We start from the raw sequence: 24,793 nt of genomic DNA on the forward strand, positions 1-24,793 counted from the left end.
TTGCTAACATAGTATAGTATGGTACCTAAAGTATAACACTATTTAAAATAAAAAAAAATGTGCAGTAATATTAATGTTGTCGACCAGGGAACCGGAAGTATCGAAAAAAGTGGTAGTACTATTTCCGGTTTACAACATGAAGGCGCCAGTCGATTTTTGGTAAAAAGTTCAAAGACAAAAGAGTATTTTTTAAAGAGTAGAGTGTTTTTCTTAACGTCCGAGGTCAAATAATTATTTACATTATTGAATAATTCAGTAAAATTTTAATTAATGACACATTTTATAACATATGCATGTATTCATGTATTTAAAATATGACTATAATGAATTAATGACACATTTAAGTAATTATTTAAAGATGAATTTATTTATTTGTCACATTAGGCCCTTTATAATACTATATTATACTATACCATACTATATTGTAGTATAGTATAGTATAGTATAGTATAGTACCTAAAGTATAACACAATTAAAAAAAAAAAGAAAAAGCGCAGTAATATTAGACCAGGGAACCAGAAGTATTAAAAAAGTGGTAGCACTATTTCCGGTTTACAACATGTAGGCGCCAGTCCATTTTGGTAAAAAGTTCGAAAACAAAAGAGTATTTTTCAAAGAGTAAAGTGTTTTTCCTAACGTCCGTGGTGAAATAATTAATTACATTATTGAATAATTCAGTAAAATGTTAATTAATGACACATTTTATAACACGTGTATGTATTCATGTATTTATAATATGATTACAATGAATCAATTACACAGTTAAGTAATTATTTAAATAATAATTTATTTAATTTGTCACATTAGGCCCTTTATAATACTATACTATACTATAGTACTATACTATACTATACTATAGTATAGTATGGTAACAAAAGTATAACACAATAAAAAAAAAGCGCAGTAATATTAATGTTGTCAACCAGGGAACCGGAAGTATCAAAAAAAGTGATAACACTATTTCCGGTTTACAACATGTAGGCGCCAGTCGATTTTAATAAAAAGCTCCAAGACAAAAGAGTATTTTTCAAAGAGTAAAGTGATTTTATTTAACGTCCGTGGTGAAATAATTAATTACATTATTAAATAATTCAGTAACATTTTAATTAATGACACATTTTACAGCACATGCATGTATGCATGTATTTAAAATATGATTATAATGAATTAATGACACATTTAAGTAATTAATTTAAGAATAATTTATTCAATTTCGTCACATTAGGCCCTTTATAATACTATACTATACTACAGTATAGTAACTAAAGTATAACACTATTTAAAAAAAAGCGCAGTAATATTAATGTTGTCGATCAGCAAACCGGAAGTATCAAAAAAGTGGTAACACTATTTCCGGTGTTAGGCGCAAGTCGATTTTGGGTAAAAAGTTAAAAGACAAAACATTATTTTTCAAAGAGTAAAGTGTTTTTCTTAACCTCCAAGGTGAAATAATTAATTAAATTATTAAATAATTCAGTAACATTTTAATTAATGACACATTTTACAGCACATTCATGTATGCATGTATTTAAAATATGATTATAATGAATTAATGACACATTTAAGTAATTAATTTAAGAATAATGTATTCAATTTCGTCACATTAGGCCCTTTATAATACTATACTATACTACAGTATAGTAACTAAAGTATAACACTATTTTTAAAAAAGCACAGTAATATTAATGTTGTCGATCAGCAAACCGGAAGTATCAAAAAAGTGGTAAGACTATTTCCGGTGTTAGGCGCAAGTCGATTTTGGGTAAAAAGTTAAAAGACAAAACATTATTTTTCAAAGAGTAAAGTGTTTTTCTTAACCTCCAATGTGAAATAATTAATTAAATTATTGAATAATTCAGTAACATTTTTATTAATGACACATTTTATAGCACATTAATGACACATTTTATAGCACATGCATGTATTCATGTACGATTATAATGAATTAATGACACATTTAAGTAATTATTGAAAGATCAATTTATTTATTCGTCCGATTAAGCCCTTTATAACATTATACTATAGTATAGTAACTTAAGTATAACACTATAAAAAAAAAGCGCAGTAATATTAATGTTATCGAACGGTGAACCGGAAGTATCAAAAAAGCGGTAACACTTTCCGGGTTACAACGTGAGAGGAAGCGGAAGTGTCAGAGCAGGCGGAAGGTAGGTCCGACACGGAAGGAGACCAGGCGGAACTACCAAACATTTGGAGTGAATTTGGCGGCGGCGAGAGTATCTAAATCTGTTTTGGCGGTTGAGCATAAGCTGTTTTGTGACTGGATCGAGATGGAAGGGGATAGTGACGGGATGTATGAGGATAGTATGGAAATGGATAGGACTAGAGGGGAGAGAGGAAAGAAGGGGAGAGGAGGGAGTGAAGGAAAGGCGAGTACTAAAAGAGTGCATGAAGACGATGAAGAGGTTGATAAGAGGAAAAGGGTTATGATGGATGAATATAAGATAATTTATACATTTAAATCAAACCAAGATATGAATGACATTAGTTTGATGACTCTGGTTAAGGGATTAAAGAAGGACATTGGAGAGGTGGAGATAGCGAAGGTGCTCAGGGACGGACGGCTGTTGATTAAATGCAAAAATGGAGAGCAAAAGAACAAAGCAATGCGATTGCAAAAACTGTGCAACAAAATAATAAAGGAAAAAATCGAAGTGGGAGAACGGAAGGGGGCAAGAGGAGTCGTGACAGGAATCCCAAGAGGAGAAAATTTAGATGATCTGAAAAGAGAAATAAAAGGAGGAACTGTCACTACGATGAAAAGATTGATGGCATTTAGGAACGGTGAAAAGACTGAGAGCGAATCCGTGCTAGTGCAATTTGCAGAGGAGGTCCTACCAGAGAGAATCATGATTGGGTATCTAAGCTTCTATGTTAGAGCTTACGTGCCACCCCCAGTACGTTGTTTCAAGTGCCAACGCTATGGGCACATAGTAGTGTGTGTCATGCTAAAATGAGATGTGGAAGGTGTGGAGGGGAGCATGAATATGGACAATGTGGAGAAAATGAACAGGTCAAGTGTTGTAATTGTGGCGGGAATCACACAGCAGCGTATGGGGGCTGCATCATAAGAAAACAGGCAACAGAAGTACAGCAAATCAGAGTTGAACGAAATATTACTTATGCAGAGGCAGTTAAAATAAGAAATCAAGAAAGTGCAGAACAGGGCAGAAGTGAAAATAGTTCAAGAAATAAAAAACAAGAGGCAGCAAATACAGGAATTTCCATGGATAAACTAGTTGTATTCCTGGCTTATGTAATAAATTGTACAGAACAGGCTAGAAACAAGACTGAGAAAATCAAAATAATTGTCAAAGCAGCAGCAAAGTTTTTAAATTTAAAAGAATTATCCTGGGAACAGGTGCAAGGTGAGCTACAGAGAGTAGACGAGACCGAGTCATGTTACCACAATCCAACGCCATGTTAATTGTTCAGTGGAATGCCAGAAGTCTGATAGCAAACGGACAGGAATTAAAGGGATATATTAATAATATGAAAAATAAACCACATATAATATGTATTCAAGAAACATGGCTGAAGCCAAAATTAAACTTTATAATAAAAGGATATATAACGATACGTAAAGATAGGAATGATGGGCAAGGAGGAGGATGTGCCATATTTATTAAGGAAGACATGCATTATTCAATATTAAAAGTAAAACAAGAACTAGAGATAGTAGGAGTAGAAGTATGGAATAATAAAGAAAGATACAAAGTACTAAACTTCTATAATCCATGCAAGAAATTAGAAATTCACCAACTAGAAACAATAATGGAGCACTGGAGTGGCAATATTATTTGGTGTGGTGACTTTAATGCACATAGCACAATGTGGGGTGAAAGGGATGACTGGAATGGGGATACATTGGAAGCACTTTTGGAGGAAAAAGAACTGGTGTGTGTGAATGATGGGTCGGGAACAAGGTTAGATGTCGTCACGGGTAAAGAAACAGCAATAGATTTAACACTAGTGTCACAAGGGTTAGCAGGAAAGGTGGAGTGGGAAGTAAATAAATACAGCACAATGGGAAGTGATCACTATCCAATCGTCATTCACATAAACATAAATCATAGGACAGAAAGCACTAGGATAGAAGGAAGATGGAAGTATAATCATGGTGACTGGGAGAAATTTAGGGAAATTACCGACATAACTTTAAAGGAAGTAGATATAAATCAAGATATTGAACAATTAAATACAGATATTACAAAGTGCATAATAGAAGCAGCCGAACAGAGCATACCAAGGAATAGTATAGGGAGAAGAAGGAAGATAGTGCCGTGGTGGACACAAGAGTGCACAGATGCAATACAAGAACGGAATAGAGCATTTAGAATATTGAGAAGAACACATAATTTCCAAGACATGATCCAGTATAAAAGGCATCAAGCTAGAGTAAGGTATGTTATTAAAAAAACAAGAAAACACCATTGGAGAACTTTTTGTGAAACACTAAATAGAACTACTCCTTTAAGCCAGGTGTGGGGAATGATCAAGAGAATGTCAGGGCTCAGAAAAGAACATAAAAATCATGTGATGAAAGATGGAATGCGGAGTGTGGTAGGAAATAAAGAAAAAGCAGAACTTTTAGCAAAAACCTTTGTTAAAGTGCACAGTAATGATAATTTGAAAAATGTAGAAAAACAAAAGAGAGAAGAAACAATTAGTGTAAATATTGAGGAAATGAAGGAAGACAACGATAATAGTTTTATCAACACTGTGGATATGACATTTTCTTTGGATGAAATGGTTCGAATTTTAAAAAAAGTTAAAAATACGACGGCAGGGAAAGACCTGGTGAGTTATCAAATGATCAAAAATTTAGGTAGCATCGGCAAAGAAGTGGTCTTGAAATTATATAATAGGATATATGAAGAAGGAAAATTACCAGATGAGTGGAAAACAGCTGTAATAATTCCAATATGCAAGCCAGGGAAAGATCCGGAAGAGGCAGGAAATTATAGGCCGATTGCATTGACCTCAAATTTGGGCAAAGTAATGGAAAAAATGATTAATGAAAGATTAATATATTATTTAGAGTCAAAAGAAATTATAAAAAACTACCAAAGTGGTTTTCGCAAAGCAAGAAGCACAAATGACCCAGCAGTGCAGCTGGAAGAGGAAATTAGAAAGGGACAAATAAATAAAGAAAGTATAATTGCGGTATTTTTTGACATAGAGAAAGCGTATGATATGTTGTGGAAACAGGGGTTGCTGATGAAACTAAATAGGATTGGGATTAGAGGAAGAATGTACAGATGGATAAAAGACTTTTTAACAAGTAGAACATTATTAGTAAAAATAGAAAATGAATATAGTAGAGAATACAAAGTGGAAAATGGGACCCCACAAGGGAGTATAATAAGTCCAGTACTATTTTCCATCATGATAAATGAAGTTTTTAGTGAAGTGGAAGGGTTAGTGGAGGTGGCATTGTTTGCTGATGATGGAGTGATGTGGAAGAGAGGTAGAAATACAAATTATATAGAAAAGAAGATTCAAAAAGCGGTAAATAATGTTCAAGACTGGGGGACGGCTTGGGGTTTAAGATTCTCTGTTGGAAAGACAAAAGTCATACATTTTACGAAGAGGAAAATACAAAACAAGCTCCAAATAAAACTCTATGGAGAAAACATAGAAGAGGTACAAGTTTTTAAATATTTAGGAATATGGTTTGATAAAAATATTAACTGGTCAACCCACATCAGCAAGATAATGGAGAAAAGTAAAAAGGTGTTAAATATAATGAGGGCTTTGAGGGGTAAAGATTGGGGGGCTGATAGGTTGACATTGAAAACAATATATATCACTTTAATTCGGTCTGTTATCGACTACGGATGCATTATTTATCGATCTGCTTCAAAAACACTACTTGGGAAAATAGACCGGATCCAGTCGCAGGCGTTAAGATTATGTTGTGGAGCTACTAAATCTACTCCAGTGGCAGCATTACAAGTAGAAATGAATGAAAAACCTTTGGACATGAGGAGAGATCAACTCTCAGCAGTTTATTGGGCAAACTTAAAAGGATCCAAGCAAGGACATCCAACCCGTCAAGTGCTAATAAATTGCCAAGAAAAAGGGAAGAAAAAAATGAATAGTTTTGGGTGGATAATAGGAGATATATGTAAAAAAACACAAATTGACAATATTAAAGTGAGCCCTACAGTACCAATTCCTGCAATACCACCGTGGATGTATGAAAACCCAAAGGTAGACATGCAGTTACAGAAGAATAGACATTTAAATAGTTACCAAATAGAACAACGGATTGAGGAAATGTTTTTTGATAATATTATGATATACACAGATGCATCAAAAACTATAAATAGTAAAGTAGGAGCTGCTGCAGTTATCCCACAGAGAAATATAGTGTTGAATAAAAGAATTAGTGATAAACTATCTGTTTTTACGGGGGAATTGGTAGCAATTTATATGGCAGTTAACTGGATAGAGGAAAACAAAGCTAGGAAAGTAGTCGTGTGCTCGGACTCCAGCAGTGCATTGACGAGCATAAAAAACATAACATCAGAAACAAGACTAGATATAGTTTATGAAATAGTTCAGGCAATCTACAGAATAAATAAAGCGGGAGGTGTGGTAACATTTCTCTGGGTTCCTGCTCATGTAGGAGTTGAGGGAAATGAGTTAGCTGATAGATACGCAAAACAAGCAACCACTAAAACAGAAGTAAACATGGAGATTAAGCACAGTAAAGAAGAAGTGAAGAGCATAATTAAGATAGAACACAATAAAAAGTGGCAGGATAATTGGAATAAGGAAACAAAAGGTAGAGAGTTTTACAAAGTCCAGAGGAAAGTAGGTGTAATGAGAGGAGGGGGTAGAAATAGGAAGGAAGAAGACATTATGACTAGAATGAGATTAGGGCATACATATCTAAATAGTTCACTAAAATTGATAGGCAAACATACTACAGGGCTGTGTGATTTTTGCCACCAGATAGAAAATGTTGACCATGTCTTAATACAATGTAGGAAATATAATAGAGAAAGAGAAATACTGGAAAATAAGTTAGCAAAAGAAAATATTAGGTTAGAAGTGGGAGATATATTAGGATTGCATTCAGAAAACATAGGATATAAAGCAATATACACATATTTAAAAAACACTGGGTTAAGTAAAAGAATATAGAGTAGGGATCCACCTCGGTCCACACTCCATTACAGTAGGTGGCGGTAATGCACACCAGAAGGTTGCTTGCCAACCGCCATAAAAACAAAAGAAGAAGAAGAAGAAGGGTTACAACGTGAAGGCGCTTGTCCATTTTTGTGAAAAGTTCCAAGACAAAAAGAGTAATTTTCAACGTGTAAAGTGTTTTTCTCAACGCCCGAGGTGAAATGGTGAAGTTATCTGCGGAGTTAATCGAGCAGGCTGCTCAGTACACCAACCCTGTGAGAGACAGAGAGCTGGACCTGCGAGGTAATGTTAGCACGACGTGGTAACTTCACTTTTTACACGCCGCTGCCATTATATATGTCCAACTTCTTGTTTTACGCTCACACCATGTGTCTGTATGGTTGCTCGATCAAATATGCAGTGTGAATTTCTTAAAAGTCTTAAAATAATCAGCCGCCATTTGCCGAATCTAGCTAGCTTGTAAGTTAGCATGGCTTTTGCTGCTTTTGGATATTTACTAATTCCATCCATCCATTTCCTACCGCTTGTCCCCAAGGGACCGTTTTTAATGAAGGCATTATTTTCCACGTGCGGCGGGTAAATACATGTATAGAAAAATAAGTGCATCACTGACGTCCCGCTGGGTGTGAGTTTTTCCGTGCCCTTAAAGGCCTACTGAAATGAGATTTTCTTATTTAAACGGTGATAGCCATTGTTTGTTTCATACTCGATCATATCGCGATATTGCCATATTTTTGCTGAAAGGATTTAGTAGAAAACATCCACGATAAAGTTCGCAACTTTCGGTGCTAAGAGAAAAGCCCTGCCTCTACCGGAAGTCGCAGACGGTGACCTCACACGTGTGGGGGCTCCTCACATTGTTTTTAATGGGAGCCTCCAACAAAAAGTGCTATTCGGACCGAGAAAAGGACAATTACCCCATTAATTTGAGCGAGGATGTAAGATTCGTGTTTGAGGATATTGATAGCGACGGACTAGGAAAAAAAAAGTTTAAAAAAAAACGCGATTGCTTTGGGACGTATTCCGATGTTTTTAGAGACATTTACTAGGATAAACTTTTGGGAATCCCTTATCTTTCTATTGTGTTGCTAGTGTTTTAGTGAGTTTAATATTACCTGATGGTCGGAAGGGTGTCTCCACGGGTGTGTTGACGCGCAGTGTCTAAGGGGAGTCGACGGCAGCTGTACGGACAGCACAAGCTCAGCTGATATCCGGTAAGAGGCCACTTTTTAACCACAATTTTCTCACCGAAACCTGCTGGTTGACATTCGGTAGGATCCATGTTCGCTTGACCACGCTCTGATCCATAGGAAAGTTTCACCTCCAGGAATTTTAAACAAGGAATTACCGTGTTTGTGTGGCTAAAGGCTAAAGCTTCCAAACTCCATCTTTCTACTGTGACTTCTCCAATATTAATTGAACAAATTGCAAAAGATTCAGCAACACAGATGTCCAAAATACTGTGTAATTATGCCGTTAAAGCAGACGACTTTTAGCTGTGTGTGTGCGCAGCGCTCATACTTCCTAAAAACCCGTGACGTCTTGCGTACACGTCATCATTACACGACGTTTCCAAGACGAAACTCCCGGGAAATTTTAAATTGTAATTTAGTCAACTAAAAAGGCCGTATTGGCATGTGTTGCAATGTTAATATTTCATCTTTGATGTATAAACTATCAGACTGCGTGGTGGGTAGTAGTGGGTTTCAGTAGGGCTTTAATTGGGCTCTATACCAAGGATGTCGTTGTGGTTTGTGCAGCCCTTTGAGACACTTGTGATTTAGCGCTATATAAATAAACATTGATTGATTGATTGATTGAAAAAACTCACCATAACGTTGAATTAGTGGCAGCCGCTGGCCTTTTGCCTTTGCAATTGAGCTCTCCTTAGACTTTTGTTTTGTACTTATTTTTGCTAGTAGTAGGCTTTTTCTGGCTTTCGATCAATCAATCAATGTTTATTTATAGAGCCCTAAATCAAAAGTGTCTTATAGGGCTGATTAAGCCACAACAACACCCTCGGTTCGGATCCCACATCAGGGCAAGGAAAAACTATACCCAGTGGGATGACAATGAGAAACCTTGGAGAGGACCGCTGATGTTGTTACAACTAATTCATTTACAACTGTGATGGAATGTGTCCTCATTTATGAAAGTGTATATGAACAGAAAATTGTCTTACTGTTTTTTTTGTTTTCTTTTAAAAAGTTGTCTTTAATTTTACTGCGTGTTTGTTGTGCTGTAGGTTATAAAATCCCAGTTCTGGAAAATCTGGGCGCTACTCTGGACCAGTTTGACACGGTTGACTTCTCAGACAATGAGGTGCGGAAATTGGACGGCTTCCCTCTTCTCAAAAGACTAAAAACGCTGCTCATGAACAACAACAGGATCTGGTGAGTTTGTTCACACTTAGGGTGAAAGAGTCACCGAGTAACGTGATGCCACCTTGTTGAAATACGTTACGAATAACGTCCCCATACCGGGATCATGTGATCATTGATATATTGCTACTTGTACAAACACATTCGATTACAAACACACATATTTCGTCATTAAACCATTCCAAAGGATCAGTGAAAAACAAAACAGATTTTTCTCATAAGAAATGATAAAAATCCAATCCTAACAGTTGAATGAGACCATTAGTCAGTAGTGTCAAAATCAAGGCCCGATGATGCTACCTATCAGATTCATCCATCCATCCATTTTCTACCGCTTATTCCCTTTCGGGGTCGCGATTCAGAAATACTTTATTAATCCCAGAGGGGAAATTTAGATTTTCAGCACATTCCCATTCAAGATCAGACAAATATTACAGGGAGACAGAACAGGATCGCTGACGGGTCTGCCAACTTGGGGCGGAATAGCTCGATTGGTGGAGTGGCTTTGCCAGCAACTTGAGGGTTCCAGGTTCGATCCCCGCTTCAGCCATCTTAGTCACTGCCCTTGTCTCCTTGGATTTTACACCCCTGCTCCCAGTGTCACACACACTGGTTTAAGTGTAACTTGGATATGGGTTTCACTATGTCAAAGCGCTTTGAATCACTAGAGAAAAGTGCTCTATAAATATAACTCACTTCACTCCAACTTCTGACGCCCCTTACAAAAAAAGGTGAGATACATGTCTGTAAGAGGGAAACATCGAAGGACATTAACACAGCAGAGCTGATGCAACCAACCATCCACTTCTACATACAGCTATGAATAAAAAGTAAAAGAAACAAATACACTGTGGGGGCCTCTGCGGTGTTCCACTCCATCGTCTGCTGGGGTGGAGGGAGCATGGCCAGAGACAGGAGCAGACCCAACAAAGCAACCAAGAGAGCCGACTCCACTCGGCCGCCCACTAACTTGTAGCATCATCTACAAAGATACAAATACCGTACTTTTCAAACTTACAGTCGCAGTGTTTTTCATAGATTGGCTGGGGTGCGACATATACTCCGGTGCGACTTATGTGTGAAATTATTTAAATTAAAAAATTATTTAGATTTACGGTAATGTGAAATTATCACATTACCGTAACATATCAAATAAAATTATTTATCTCATTCGCGGAAGAGACGAAGAAATTGTCAGCAATCGTCACATACACGTCAACCAATAAGAATTCGGCGGGGGAGGGTCATGGCAGAAGTGCATTGTGGGTCATGGAATGCTAACTGCTATATGCTATTGCCGTAGCTATTAAAATCGATAATTTCCTCGTTGGCGGTAACTTATAAAAACTGAGAAGGGCTGAACAAAAATTGGACCAAAAAGGAAATCATGTACTGCAGATTACACAATATCAAATAATATTATTTATCTAATTCGCGGAAGAGACAAAGAAATTGTCAGCAATCGTCACACACACGTCAACCAATAAGAATTCAGCGGGTGAGGGTCATGGCAGAAGTGCATTGTGGGTCATGGAATGCTAACTGCTATATGCTACTGCTTAAGCTATTAAATTGGATAATATCAACGTTGGCGGTAACTTATAAAAACTGAGAAGGAAAAGGAAATCATGTACTGCAGATTACAAGCTGGACGTAGTGAAATATGCAGCAGAAAACGACAAGTGGAAGCGGCGCATATCTTTGGAGTTGGCAGAGTTGTTTAGAAGCGACATCGAGGAAGAACATTTCATGGGATTTATCGATTAGGAGTGACAGATTTTTTAGTAAACATATAGCATGTTCTATATGTTATAGTTATTTGAATGACTTTTACCATAATATGTTACGTTAACATACCAGGCACCTTCTCAGTTGGTTATTTATGCGTCATATAACGTACACTTATTCAGCCTGTTGTTCACTATTCTTTATTTATTTTAAATTTCCTTCCAAATCTCTACTCTTGGTGTTGCATTTTATCAAATAAATTTCTCCCAAAAATGCGACTTATACTCCAGTACGACGTATATGTTTTTTTTCCTTCTTTATTATGCATTTTCGGCCGGTGCGACGTGTACTCCGGAGCGATTTTTTAATCCGAAAAATACGGTAATTGCTATTGCGACATCCAGTGGACACATTTAGAACAGCAGTTTCTATAATTTTTTAAATTTCTGGTAAATTTTTATACTTAACAAACTCATCCCGCGGGCTGGATAAAACCTGTTCGCAGGCCTGAACCGGCCCTCGGGCCGTACGTTTGAGACCCCTGGTTTAGATAAAGGCCGATACCGTGTGTGATGGTGTGTGGTTAGTTATTTTTGTGGTGTGTGCAGTCGTATAGGAGAGAACTTGGAGCAGTGTCTTCCCAATCTCCGTGAGCTCATCCTGACCAACAACAGCATCCAGGAGCTGGTGAGTTTCAACAAGAATAAAAATCCGAAGATGAATGAATATGTTGATTGTTGTTGTGGTCCAGGGGGACTTGGAACCGCTGACCACAGTGAAGACGTTGTCCCTCCTCAGGTTAAGACCTCCTTAGTGGTCCTCTTGAAGCACCTGTCTACGCTGCTCACACTCATTTTGTTGTTGTTGCAGCTTGTTGAGGAACCCAGTGACCAACAAAAAGCACTACAGGCTCTACGTCATCAACAAAATGCCACAGATCCGAGTGCTCGATTTTCAGAAGGTCAAACTTAAAGTGAGTGCGAGCGGTGTGGGGGTGATCGTTGTGTCCTTGTCGCCATTAGGGGCGGCTTTGTTCTCTGTCAAGAAGGACCAGATGGTCCCTCGTGTCCCCAGGCTTTTGAAACGATGGCGATTTTGTCTTTAACCGTGTGCTTGTGGTCGCAGGAACGCCAGGAGGCGGAGAAAATGTTCAAAGGCAAACGCGGTGCTCAGCTGGCAAAGGATATTGCCAAGCAAACCAAAACGTAAGACGAATATTGGCGATGGGCGGCAGACCCTTCAGGCCGCCGGTGTTGATCGGGACTGCCGTCTGAGACGTATCAGTGTATTTAACCCAAGAAAAGATACTACACGGGTTCAAAGGTCAGAGGAGCTAACGCTTGTGCACGTGTTCTAACCTTGCTTGTTTCCCCGCAGGTTCACGCCGGGCATGGCGGCACAGCTGGAGATGAAGAGGGCGGGGCCGTCGCAAGCTGACGTGGAAGCCATCAAGGTTCGAACAGACTACACGGAATATTATACTAAAAGCAGACTGTATCACAATATAAGTGTTTATATCAGTCCGTATCGATTATTATTTATATTTTTTAGGACCAGGAGATAAACATTTTAAATGTAAACATTTTTGTTTATTATATAACCTTTCTCTGATTATAATCCCCTCTGTCATCAAGGTGGAAATGAAGTGTCAACACAAGCATGGAAAACACTCATTCAATATTACCTCAATTTTAAAATCACATTGAACACTTAATAATAACCTATTTAAATGAAGGTGCAAAGATAAAGAATATGTAAGCAATGCGTAATAAAATAACAAAATAGTGCGAATAGCGAAAATGTAAACATAGAGAGAAACCTGAGAAGAACTATTTTCTGCAGGTTTGATGCCAGCAAGTGACTGCTGTGCTCTAAAGCAGGCCTGGGCAATTATTTTGACTCGGGGGGGCCACATTTAGAGAAAAAAATGTGTCTGGGGCCGTTTTATGAACACTAATACAAAACTTCACAATAATGTCTGAGTGAATGCTAAAAACATTATGACAGACCGCCTTAAAAAACGTAATGGAATTTTGCATTTTTCTATGAAGGATAAAACGCTGAATATTGACAACATATGACCGTCACACCCCCTTTCGATCGACACATAATACGATCAAGTGAAACGCAATTAACAGTGTAATATGAACACGAAGGGTACAAAATAAACCCACCTACAATCTGATACATCTGATACGTTACTAAGCTTTAAAACTTTGTTGTGAAAATCTCCTTCCGCGTCCGTGGAAACGCTCCCCACCCACACTGCTTGGTGCCTCGTCTGAGCTGCTGTGACTTTCATTACCATAGTAATTTATTAGATGACCATAGTAACTGGTATATCATTCATAAGCGCAGATTCCAACCTTTGAAATACTTTGAACAGTTCAAGACTTACAGTCATTTGAGAACATCACTGCACATCATAATGGCAGCTACCCTTTCTATCTTAAAGATCTAAAAAAAATTATTTGGGATTGTCCAGCGGGCCAGATTGAAAAGCTCAACGGGCCGCATGTGGCCCCAAGGCCTTAATCTACCTAGGTCTGCTCTAAAGGGTGAGGGGGGTAAGGTGGTGTGGTACTACCAGTCTTGGTGGGGATGAGCGCCTTGCATTATTTACAAACCACATTGTAATGACTATGGTCTGTTTAAAAAGAAAACATTTTTTTAAACTGCCATACAATGGAGCGTACTTTTTGTGTTTTATCCACAATTTCTTGGCTTTCTGCAACACTCATTTTTACTTTTTCTAACTCCATGCAAAGAATCAGCCGCGAGACAACAAGATGGCACGTCCAAAATTGATCATTTATACTGTCACTCAATTGGCTGTCGGTGTTTCCACGCTAACTGAGTGCCTTTGATCATGCAACCACCGTTGCTTAGCAACTTCCACTTTTTTTCGACAAAAAAAAAACAAAGTTATTGAAAATATAATTTGACATAGATTACCGTATTTTTCGGACTATAAATCGCTGTTTTTCTGTTTTTTTTCATAGTTTGGTCGGGGGGTGCGATTCATAATCTGAAGTGACTCGTGTGAAAATATTAACACATTACCGTAAAATATCAAATAATATTATTTATCTAATTCACGTAAGAGACTAGGCGTACCGATAGAAGAGGAAGCGGCGCATTGTCTACTTTTGGAGTTGGCAGAGTTGTTTAAAAGCGACACAGAGGAAGAAGATTTCATGGGATTTATCAATTAGAAGTGACAGATTGTTAGGTAAACGTATAACATGTTGTATATGTTATAGTTATTTGAATGACTCTTACCATAATATGTTACGTTAACATACCAGGCACCTTCTCAGTTGGTTATTTATGCGTCATATAACGTACACTTATTCAGCCTGTTGTTCACTATTCTTTATTTAATTTTAAATTGCCTTTCAAATGTTTATTCTTGGTGTTGGGTTTTATCAAATACATTTCCCCCAAAAATGCGACTTATACTCTAGTGCAGGCCTGGGCAATTATTCTGACTCGGGGGCCAAATTTAGAGGAGAAAATGTGTCTGGGGGCTGGTATTTGTATTTTTAGTAACACTCTTCCGAAACCTCACAATAATGTCTGATTGAATGCTAAAAACGTTATGACAGACTGGCTTAAAAAACTAAATGGAATTTAAAAAAATTTAACTGAATAAGACACCCAGAATGTACATGAAAATAAAGAATGTGGGATTTACAATATTAACTACAAACGATAAAACCCTGAATATTGACAACATATGAACGTCACACCCCCTCTTGATCGACATATTTTACAGTCAAGTGAAACGAAACAAAAATTCAACAAACCGCGAAATATGAGTGCATAGAAAATAAACCCACCTACAATCTGATGTATGTGATATATCACTAAGCTTTAACTTTGTTGTAAAAATATCCTTCCGCATCTGTCCCTGACACCCACATTTCAGGCTGGCCGCTCTGGAAACACTCTGTGGAAACACTCCCCACCCACACTGCTTGGTGCCTCGTCTGAGCTGCTGTGACTTCCATTACTATAGTAACTAACTAGATGACCGTAGTAACTAGTATATCATGCAAAAGTGCAGATTCCAACCATTAAAATACTTTGTATAGTTCAAGACTTACGGTCGTTTGAAAACATCACTGCACATCATAATGGTGGTTACAGTTTTCCTCTTAAAGATCTAAAAAAAATATTTGGGGATGTCCGGCGGGCCAGATTGAAAAGCATGTGGCCCCCGGGCCTTAATTTGCCCAGGTCTGCTCGAGTGCAATTTATATGTTTTTTTTTCCTTCTTTACTATGCATTTTTGACCGGTGCGACTTATAATCGGAAAACTACGGTACGTGTCTATAGCCATATTTATTATGTTATAGCCTAGTCCTTTATTTCCCACACAGACTCAAACAATTAACAGCGATACACTAGGATTTAGTTTGTAGATATCAAAGTGACACCCGGCATCCTGTATTTTTTCAGTATGCAGTGCAAAAAGGTTGGCCAGTCCTTTATAAATAGTTTTTGTACTATATATATATATATATATATATATATATATATATACAGGACTGTCTCAGAGAATTAGAATATTGTGATAAAGTCCTTTATTTTCCGTAATGCAACTAAAAACATGAAAATGCCATACATTCCGGATTCATTACACATCAACTGAAATATTGCAAGCCTTTTATTATTTTAATATTGCTGATTATGGCATACAGCTTAAGAAAACTCAAAAATCCTATCTCAAAAAATTACAATATTTACTCAGACCAAGTTAAAAAAAAAAAAGATTTATAACAGCAAAACAAATTCAAACATTTGAAAATGTCAATTAATGCACTCAGTACTTGGTTGGGAATCCTTTTGCACGGATTACTGCATCAATGCGGCGTGGCATGGAGGCAATCGGCCTGTGGCATTGCTGAGGTGTTATGGATGCCCAGGATGCTTCAATAGCGGCCTTCAGCTCATTTGCATTATTGGGTCTGGTGTCTTTCAGCTTCTTCTTCACAATACCCCACAAATTCTCTATGGGGTTTAGGTCAGGAGAGTTGGCAGGCCAATCGAGGACAGTAATGCCATGGTCAGTACACCAGTTACTGTTGGTTTTGGCACTGTGAGCAGGTGCCAGATCATGCTAGAAAATGAAATCATCATCTCCATAGAGCTTTACAACAAATGGAAGCATGTACACAGCTGCATTGACTCTGGACTTGATGAAACACAGTGGACCAAAACCAGCAGCTGACATGGCTCCCCAAACCAATCCTGACTGAGGTAACTTCCGTTGTCTAGAGTTCAGGAGTGGCTTGACCATGGGAGTACGGCTATTGAAGCTGTATCTGTTGAAAAGCTCTATGGAGATGAGGATTTAATTTTCCAGCATGCTGTATGCCATAATCAGCAATATTAAAGTAATAAAATGCTTGTAATATTTCAGTTGATGTGTAATGAATCCAGAATGTAAGACATTTTCATGTTTTTAGTTGCATTACGGAAAATAAAGGACTTTATCACAATATTCTAATTTTCTGAGACCGTCCTGTAGTATCGGTACGTGCGCTATTGTCTTAATTTTTCGCTGTTAATTAGGTCTGGACGTGACCACGAATAATGATTAACCGTGAAGTGGAAATCATTATAATAGCTGAAACATGTTTATGACATTTTTAAATAAGTCTTTCAACATTACGAGATCCCTTTCAGACATTAAATAACAGCCTTTTGTAGGGCTGGACTTTTAATCACATTTTTATTTCGATTTTTGTCTCACACTCATAAAAATATTCTAATCTGGGAAAACAATTAACGGTCTGCGCGACGTGCATGCAAATTTTCTGACCTAACGGCTGAGTGAGCTTATGAGTGAAAAGAGACCACCTCTTCCAGAAGTTTTGGCTCCTTGAGGTTGCTACTTTTTGACGCTGCGCTCGTGTCCCTAATCAGTAATCACTCAATTTAACAAAAAAAACATGATTTAATTGTTAACTTAACAGCAGACATAGTCACAAAATCCACAGTATATCACATAAATTGCCATGAATGTGAATGAAATGATGTCATTGAGAAGAGAGAGGCTTATAAAATGATTGTGCTTCATCTTAAAATATTGGTCTAAATCAGGGGTGCCCATTACGTCGATCGCGAGCTACCAGTCGACCGCAGGGGGTGTGTCAGTCGATCTCGAGCCAGGCTTTTAAAAAAAATAGACCTAAAAATTATTGATCATCAATCTTCACCAAGACGTCACTTAAATGACATTCACGGTACCGGAGGGTCTTGTGAGATGACGCTGGCTGCTGCAAGATCATTATTATGAAAATATGACCGAGAGGAAGGCGAGAAACACTTTTTATTTCAACAGACTCTCGCGCCGTACCTTCCGTCAAAACTCTAAAGGCCGACTGCACATTTCCTATCTTCACAATAAAAGCCCTGCTTCATGCTGCCTGCGCTAACTAAATACAGAGTCTCGGAAAACTGGCGTGCACAAGCGATCCCTCAGAAAGCTGGCGTGCACATCACTTGTGCACGCCAGCTTTCCGAGACTCTTATTTTGTTAGCGCAGGCAGCATGAAGCAGGGCTTTTATTGTGAAGATAGGAAATGCGCAGTCGGCCTTTAGAGTTTTGACGGAAGGGACGGCGCGAAAGTCTGTTGAAATAAAAAGTGTTTCTCGCCTTCCTCTGTCATTTTTTCATAATAATGAACTGGCAGCAGCCAGCGTCATCTCACAAGACCCTCGGGTGCCGTGAATGTCAATCAAGCAAGCTACGGAATTTGCCGCCAATGTTTTTCTTGTAAAGTGTATGGAAGCTGGATGAATTAGATGCCAAAAACCAACCACTTTCATGTGGTATTGTACAGAAAGGACAACTTTTTTTCTCCTCCATTTGAAAATGTGGGCGTTATCATCATTACTGTCTGATTCCAATCAATGCAAGTCATCAGAATCAGGTAATACACCAACTTATATTCTTGTCTTTGTGAAAGAAAGACATCTATATGTGTTACACATGCTTGTATTATCATTAAACACATTTAACTTGTTTACAAAAATGTCTCTTTCATAAATAAATAAATATAAATGATATATATAAATGAGGTAGATCCCCTCGAGTTGGTCAATTGAAAAGTAGCTCGCCTGCAGAAAAAGTGTGGGCACCCCTGGTCTAAATTGTCCAAAGATGCATTGCACCAATGACTTAAGATTTTTTTATTTAATTGACAAACTTTTTTTAAAATTGTATTTATGACATAAAAAGCATACAATCTATGTTGATAAAATAAGTGTAAATGGAAAAACTAATTAATTTTTTTTCAAGTTGCTATTTTTATTTTTATTTATTTTTACTCTTGTTTTTCTTTACTTGTTTATTCTGTACTAATTTATATCCGGTTATTTTAAATTATATTTAAAGCTGAGTTTTGCTGATACAATAATTACTACTTTTCTTTTTTTCAAATGAATGAATAATGGTAATAATTGTGATATGATTCTCTTTGCCATAAGCAGCAAGCCCTACTCTTTAGTCACCTGTACATGCTTTTAATCCAATATAGCAATGCTGGCTGAGGCTGAGCCAATCAGTGGCCATTATACTGAACAGCATTTGTTTTGGTCACCTCTAGTGGCCAATACGGCTGTTCTATCCTTTTAATGCTCAAAAATTAGGGGTGTCAAAAAAACTTTTTGGAATGAATTATGATTAATTGTAACGATTATCAATTAAAAAAAAAATCAATTAAAAAAAAAATATATATTTATTTTTAATCTGTCCTGTCCGTCTACTTAGGCAAATCGTATCGTTGATGCATATTTTCTAACCAGATTTATGTGAGAAAATTGTTGCCTTATGTGTATTTTTCTTTATTAAATCTTTATTTAGAGTTGTATTAAACAGACCCAGGTTTCTTTTAAGAAATATAGACATTTTTAAATTAATCACAGCTGTTTATTTTATGGATGAATCTAGTTAATTATAGAACTGGCACCCAATGTTAGACTTAGACTCATACTTCCTTTTTATTGTCATTCAAATTTGAACTTTGCAGTACAGATAAGAACAACATTTTGTTGCATTAGCTCATGGTAGTGCAGGATAAAAAAGCAATAAGGTGCAGATATAAATAAAAAGATTACTGTACGGATAAATGTATTGTACTTTTAGCATATGCATCCACGTTTATGGATATATGTTATATGGTTTTTATATTCTAGCGAGTTAATCAATTTTTGGGGGGAATTGAGAGGATTTTTATGATGCGTTCAAGAGTCTTGCGGCCTGAGGGAAGAAGCTGTTACAGAACCTGAAGGTTCTACTTCCGAGGCTGCGGAACCTCTTTCTAGAGTCCAACAGTGAAAAAAGTCCTTGGTGGGAGTGGGAGGAGTCTCTGCAGATTTTCTGAGCCCTGGTCAGGCAGTGGCTTTTTGCGATCTGCTGGACGGGAGGAAGAGGAGTCCTGAAGATCAGGAAGTGTGGACTTTTAAACAAGAATAGATTCTGAATTGAATCGTTACCCCCAAGAATCAAATTGTGTGGTGCCCAAAGATGCTAAAAGGACCAAAAAGTAGTAAAATATGCTTGACATGAATGTTTTGTGTTATTTGAAACGTGACATGGCGATGGAGTGTTTTGCTACATCAGCTATTTTAAATGAGAATATTTATTTCTGACCTCCCGGCAATCAGGAATGCAGCATACAGACTTTTCTTTCTTTTATTGCTACTACTTGGTATCAATTTTGGTAACTGCATGACTCTTTGCTGAATTGTAGTGTGGCCACTTGGCCACTAGGCAGCTTAGCTCTAACCCACTTGTCTATTGGAACTGGTCGGCCCTCTTGACCCGCCTTTTTGTTTGTCCTCTTCAGAACGCCATCGCTAACGCGTCCTCGCTGGCCGAGGTGGAGCGCTTGAAAGGAATGCTGCAGGCGGGTCAGATCCCAGGTCGGGACCTCCGACCAGGTTAGTCCTTGTCCACAACGGCGTGCTAAATAGGCATAATAATAGATAGATTAGAGCTGCTTGAGTAATTCTGAGCGTGAACTCGATGGACACCTTTACCTGGGCGCAGGTGCTGCTGGCATGGAGGAAGAAGAAGAGGAGGCGGAAGGTGAAGTCCCCCCGATGGACACTCAGATGGGCGAGGCCACTGTGGAGATGGAAGACATGGAAGAAGAGCCTCATGTTAACGGCTCGTAAAAGTCTTTCTGTTCATGTTTGTGTTAAATGTGACTTTTTATTTTGTGAAATGACATTAAAATTCTTTTTACTTTGTACTGCTGCTGTGTGACATCTCAAAATTCAGAACCTTAAAAACAACACTGTGCTAAGAAGCTACTTGTTAGCATCACTGACTTGTACATAAGTTCTGCATATTCAATATTATTCAAATGTGTTAAAAAAATGCATTCTGCCACAGTAGCATGTATATATATCCGTGTGTGTGTTTATATATATATATCCATCCATCTATTTTCTACCGCTTATTCCCTTTAGGGGTTGCGGGGGTCGCTGGTGCCTATCTCAGCTACAATCGGGTGGAAGGCGGTGTACACCCTGGACAAGTCGCCACATCATCACAGCCAATCTAGTGTTGCCAATCAACCTATCCCCAGGTGAATGTCTTAGGACAGGGGTAGGGAACCTATGGCTCTAGAGCCAGATGCGGCTCTTTTGATGACTGCACCTGGCTCTCAGATAAATATTAGCTGACATTGCGTAACACGCTAAGTACTGAATAATTCCGCTGGTAATTAGTGTCAAAAATAACGTTCAATAGATAAAATATTCTCATGCATTTTAATCCATCCATCCGGTTTCTACCGCACCTGTTCAAGAAGTCACATTAATGGTAAGTTGTATTTTATTTATTGTTGGTTAGCTTCAGAATAACAATGTTATTAAAAAGAATAAGATACTTACTATGCTCCAAAAATGTTGGTCTTACTTAAAAATGCACGCATTTAGTTGTATTCAGTCTTAAAAAAAATATTATAAGGCTCTAACGGAAATACTTTTCAAAATATTTGGCTTGTATGGCTCTCTCAGCCAAAAAGGTTCCCGACCCCTGTCTTAGGAGGTGGGAGGAAGCCACGCAGAAAGATCCCGAGCCCGGGATTGAACCCAGGACTACTCAGGACCTTCGTATTGTGAGGCAGACGCACTAACCCCTCCTTCACAGTGCTGCCTATATATATATACATGTATATATATATATATATACATGTATATATATATGCATGTATATACAGGACTGTCTCAGAAAATTAGAATGTTGTGAAAAAATCCTTTATTTTCTGTAATGCAACTAAAAACAAAAATGTCATACATTCTGAATTCATTACATATCAACTGAAATATTGCAAGCCTTTTATTATTTTAATATTGCTGATTATGGCATACAGCTTAAGAAAACTCAAAAATCCTATTTAAAAAAAAATTGAATATTTCCTTAGACCAGGTAATAAAAAAGATTTATAACAGCAAAACAAAATCAAACATTTGAAAATGTCAATTAATGCACTCAGTACTTGGTTGGGAATCCTTTTGCATGTATTACTGCATCAATGCGGCGATGCATGGAGGCAATCGGCCTGTGGCATTGCTGAGGTGTTATGGATGCCCAGGATGCTTCAATAGCGGCTTTCAGCTCATTTGCATTATTGGGTCTGGTGTCTTTCAGCTTCTTCTTCACAATACCCCACAAATTGTCTATGGGGTTTAGGTCAGGGGAGTTGACAGGCCAATCGAGGACAGTAATGCCATGGTCAGTACACCAGTTACTGGTGCTTTTGTCACTGTGGACAGGTGCCAGATCATGCTGGAAAATGAAATTATCATCTCCATAGAGCTTTTCAACAGATACAGCTACAATAGCTGTATATTCCCATGGTCAAGCCACTCCTGAACTCAAGACTATGGAAGAAGTGTCTGACTTGGGCTATGGAAAAGAAGCACTGGACAGTTGCAGAGTGGTCCAGAGTCCTGTTTTCAGACGAAAGCAAGTTTTGTATTTCATTTGAAAGTCAAAGCTCTGGAGTCTGGAGGAAGGCTGGAGAGGAGCAAAATCCAAGTTGTTCGAAATCCAGTGTGAAGTTCCCACAGTCAGCAATGGTTTGGGGAGCCATGTCAGCTGCTAGTGTTGGTCCACTGTGTTTCATCAAGTCCAGAGTCAATGCAGCTGCGTACCAAGAGATTTTAGAGCACTACATGCTTCCATCTGTTGAAACATCCTGGACATCCATAACACCTCAGCAATGCCACAGGCCGATTGCCTCCATGCCACGCCGCATTGATGCAGTAGTCCGTGCAAAAGGATTCCCAACCAAGTACTGAATGCATTAATTGACATTTTCAAAAGTTTGATTTTGTTTTGCTGTTATAAATCTTTTTTCTAACTTGGTCTGAGGAAATATTCACATTTTTTGAGATAACATGTTTGCCATAATCAGCAATATTAAAATAATAAAAGCCTTACAATATGTGTAATGAATCCAGAATGTATGACATGTTCATGTTTTTTAGTTGCATTACAGAAAATAAAGGACTTCATCACAATATTCAAATTTTCTGAGACAGTCCTGTATATATACAGTATATATACAATGTATATTATACCAAGAGATTTTAGAGCACTACATGCTTCCATCTGTTGAAGCATCCTGGGCATCCATAACACCTCAGTAATGCCACAGGCTGATTGCCTCCATGCAATGTAGTAATACGTGCAAAAGGATTTATATATATTTACACACGTGTATATACTGAAATAGCAACTTGTCCATGCTGTACATCGCCTTCTCCCTGAGTGCAGCTGGGATAGGCTCCAGCCCCCCACAACCCTGATAAAGGACAAGCGGTAGAAAAATAGATGGATATATATACAGTATGTTGTGTGTTTATATGTATACATATACCTGTGTTCATACATATGTATAAGTTATATGTATGCTTATATAAGAATGTGTATGTAGCTCGGTTGGTAGAGTGGCCGTCGTGCCAGCAACCTGAGGGATGCAGGTTCGATTCCCGCTTGTGCCATCCTTGTTACTGTCGTTGTGTCCTTGGGCAAGACACTTTACCCACCTGCTCCCAGTGCCACCCACACTGGTTTAAATGTAACTTAGATTTCGGGTGTCACTATGTAAAGCGCTTTGAGTCACTTGAGAAAAGCGCTATATAAATATAACAATTCGCTATATGTGTGTATACATTACACATCGTTATATGTATATATATTTTGTATACAAGTGTGTGTGTGTGTATGTATGTATATATATATATATATATATAGTGATGGCAAAAGGTAAAAAGGGGCAATAACAGACCAATAAATTGAAGGGGATGTAGGGAAGTAGTACATGTTGCAGTCCTGGCTGCTCAGTACTACTTGGCTAAAGTGACTAGTAGCTAAAGTAATCCATCCATCCATTTCCTACCGCTTATTCACTTTTGGGGTGGCGGGGGGCGCTGGCGCCTATCTCAGCTACAATCGGGCAGAAGGCGGGGTACACCCTGGACAAGTCGCCACCTCATCGCAGTAGGTAAAGTAATCTGTGATTGATATTGTGAATAAACTCTCCTCCCAGGATCATCTAACAATCTGCATGTCCATCAGTTCATGGTGAGTACATGTTTGCTTCTTTCTATCTTTTAGTCTTGTGATAGTATTTAACATTCTCTTTACTTGGTGTGAGATGATCCACTTAGAACGTCTACCTCTTCAATAATCATCACTGGTGAGTATTTTTTTAACATTAATCCCACTTAAAAGATTGCCTGCACTTTATACACAGGGGTTTAATGGCCACAGTTTGACTCTGGAACAGACTCTTGACCCTATTTCCGATACGTTTCATATCAAATTGGACGTTGCCCGCGTGCCGGACACACATTCTGTTCAAACCTCGAGGGTCTGTCCGTCCCTGACCTTAGTCTTTGAAGAGTCTTTGTTCTTCACCCCTGTGGAAAAAAGTACTCTGTCATGATTTTGGGACAACAGTCCAGTCAATAGAAGTGTTTGTGAAGTGTTGTCCATCCATCATGGCGTACACACCCTGCTCGCGGGTTATTTGTTTGGATTACGAGCGAGCAGCGTTGTGGGGAATAACCCTGTGTGATACAGTGCCTTTGGGCAAGGCGTGTCCCCAGGTCAAAGCGGGGTTTATTTTGTCATCTTGATTGAACCTGATTGTTGATTCTCCTGGTTTATGTGCTTGATGGCATCGGGCTCTTTTAGAGTTACGAAATCTCCCGTCATGTGATCACACATAATGAGCAGGATTGTGGGCCAGCATCTAATCAGAGAGGACATTGCAATATTCATTTCATATTTTCATATACAAACCCTGTTTCCATACGAGTTGGGAAATTGTGTTAGAGGTAAATAAAAACAGAATACAAGAATTTGCAAATCCTTTTAAACTTATATCCAGTTGAATTCACTACAAAGACAATATATTTGATGTTCAAACTCATAAACTTTGTTTTTTTTGGGGCAAAAAATAATT

The 24,793-nt window shown here is 38.1% G+C and overlaps 1 protein-coding gene across 1 annotated transcript; it reads left to right on the top strand.

The window, feature by feature from the left end:
- The first annotated feature begins 2,086 nt into the window (after positions 1–2,086).
- On the top strand, positions 2,087–20,560 carry snrpa1 (small nuclear ribonucleoprotein polypeptide A'). Its single transcript, XM_061875597.1, has 10 exons — positions 2,087–2,123; positions 7,282–7,464; positions 9,428–9,575; positions 11,900–11,978; positions 12,043–12,089; positions 12,162–12,264; positions 12,417–12,496; positions 12,669–12,744; positions 20,153–20,246; positions 20,356–20,560. Exons 2-10 carry the CDS (start codon positions 7,383–7,385, stop codon positions 20,481–20,483), a joined length of 837 nt encoding a protein of 278 aa, XP_061731581.1. The 5' UTR covers positions 2,087–2,123; positions 7,282–7,382; the 3' UTR covers positions 20,484–20,560.
- The last annotated feature ends 4,233 nt before the right edge of the window (positions 20,561–24,793 follow it).

The sequence above is a fragment of the Nerophis ophidion genome, linkage group LG02 (assembly GCF_033978795.1).
Source record: "Nerophis ophidion isolate RoL-2023_Sa linkage group LG02, RoL_Noph_v1.0, whole genome shotgun sequence".
Classification (NCBI taxonomy): Eukaryota; Metazoa; Chordata; class Actinopteri; order Syngnathiformes; family Syngnathidae; genus Nerophis; species Nerophis ophidion.

Coding starts and splice junctions, on each gene's coding strand:
- snrpa1 (XM_061875597.1), top strand. CDS start 7,383: ATGGTGAAGTTATCTGCGGAGTTAATCGAGCAGGCTGCTCAGTACACC. Junction 7,465..9,427: donor CAGAGAGCTGGACCTGCGAG/GTAATGTTAGCA, acceptor GTTGTGCTGTAG/GTTATAAAATCCCAGTTCTG. Junction 12,497..12,668: donor ATTGCCAAGCAAACCAAAAC/GTAAGACGAATA, acceptor GTTTCCCCGCAG/GTTCACGCCGGGCATGGCGG.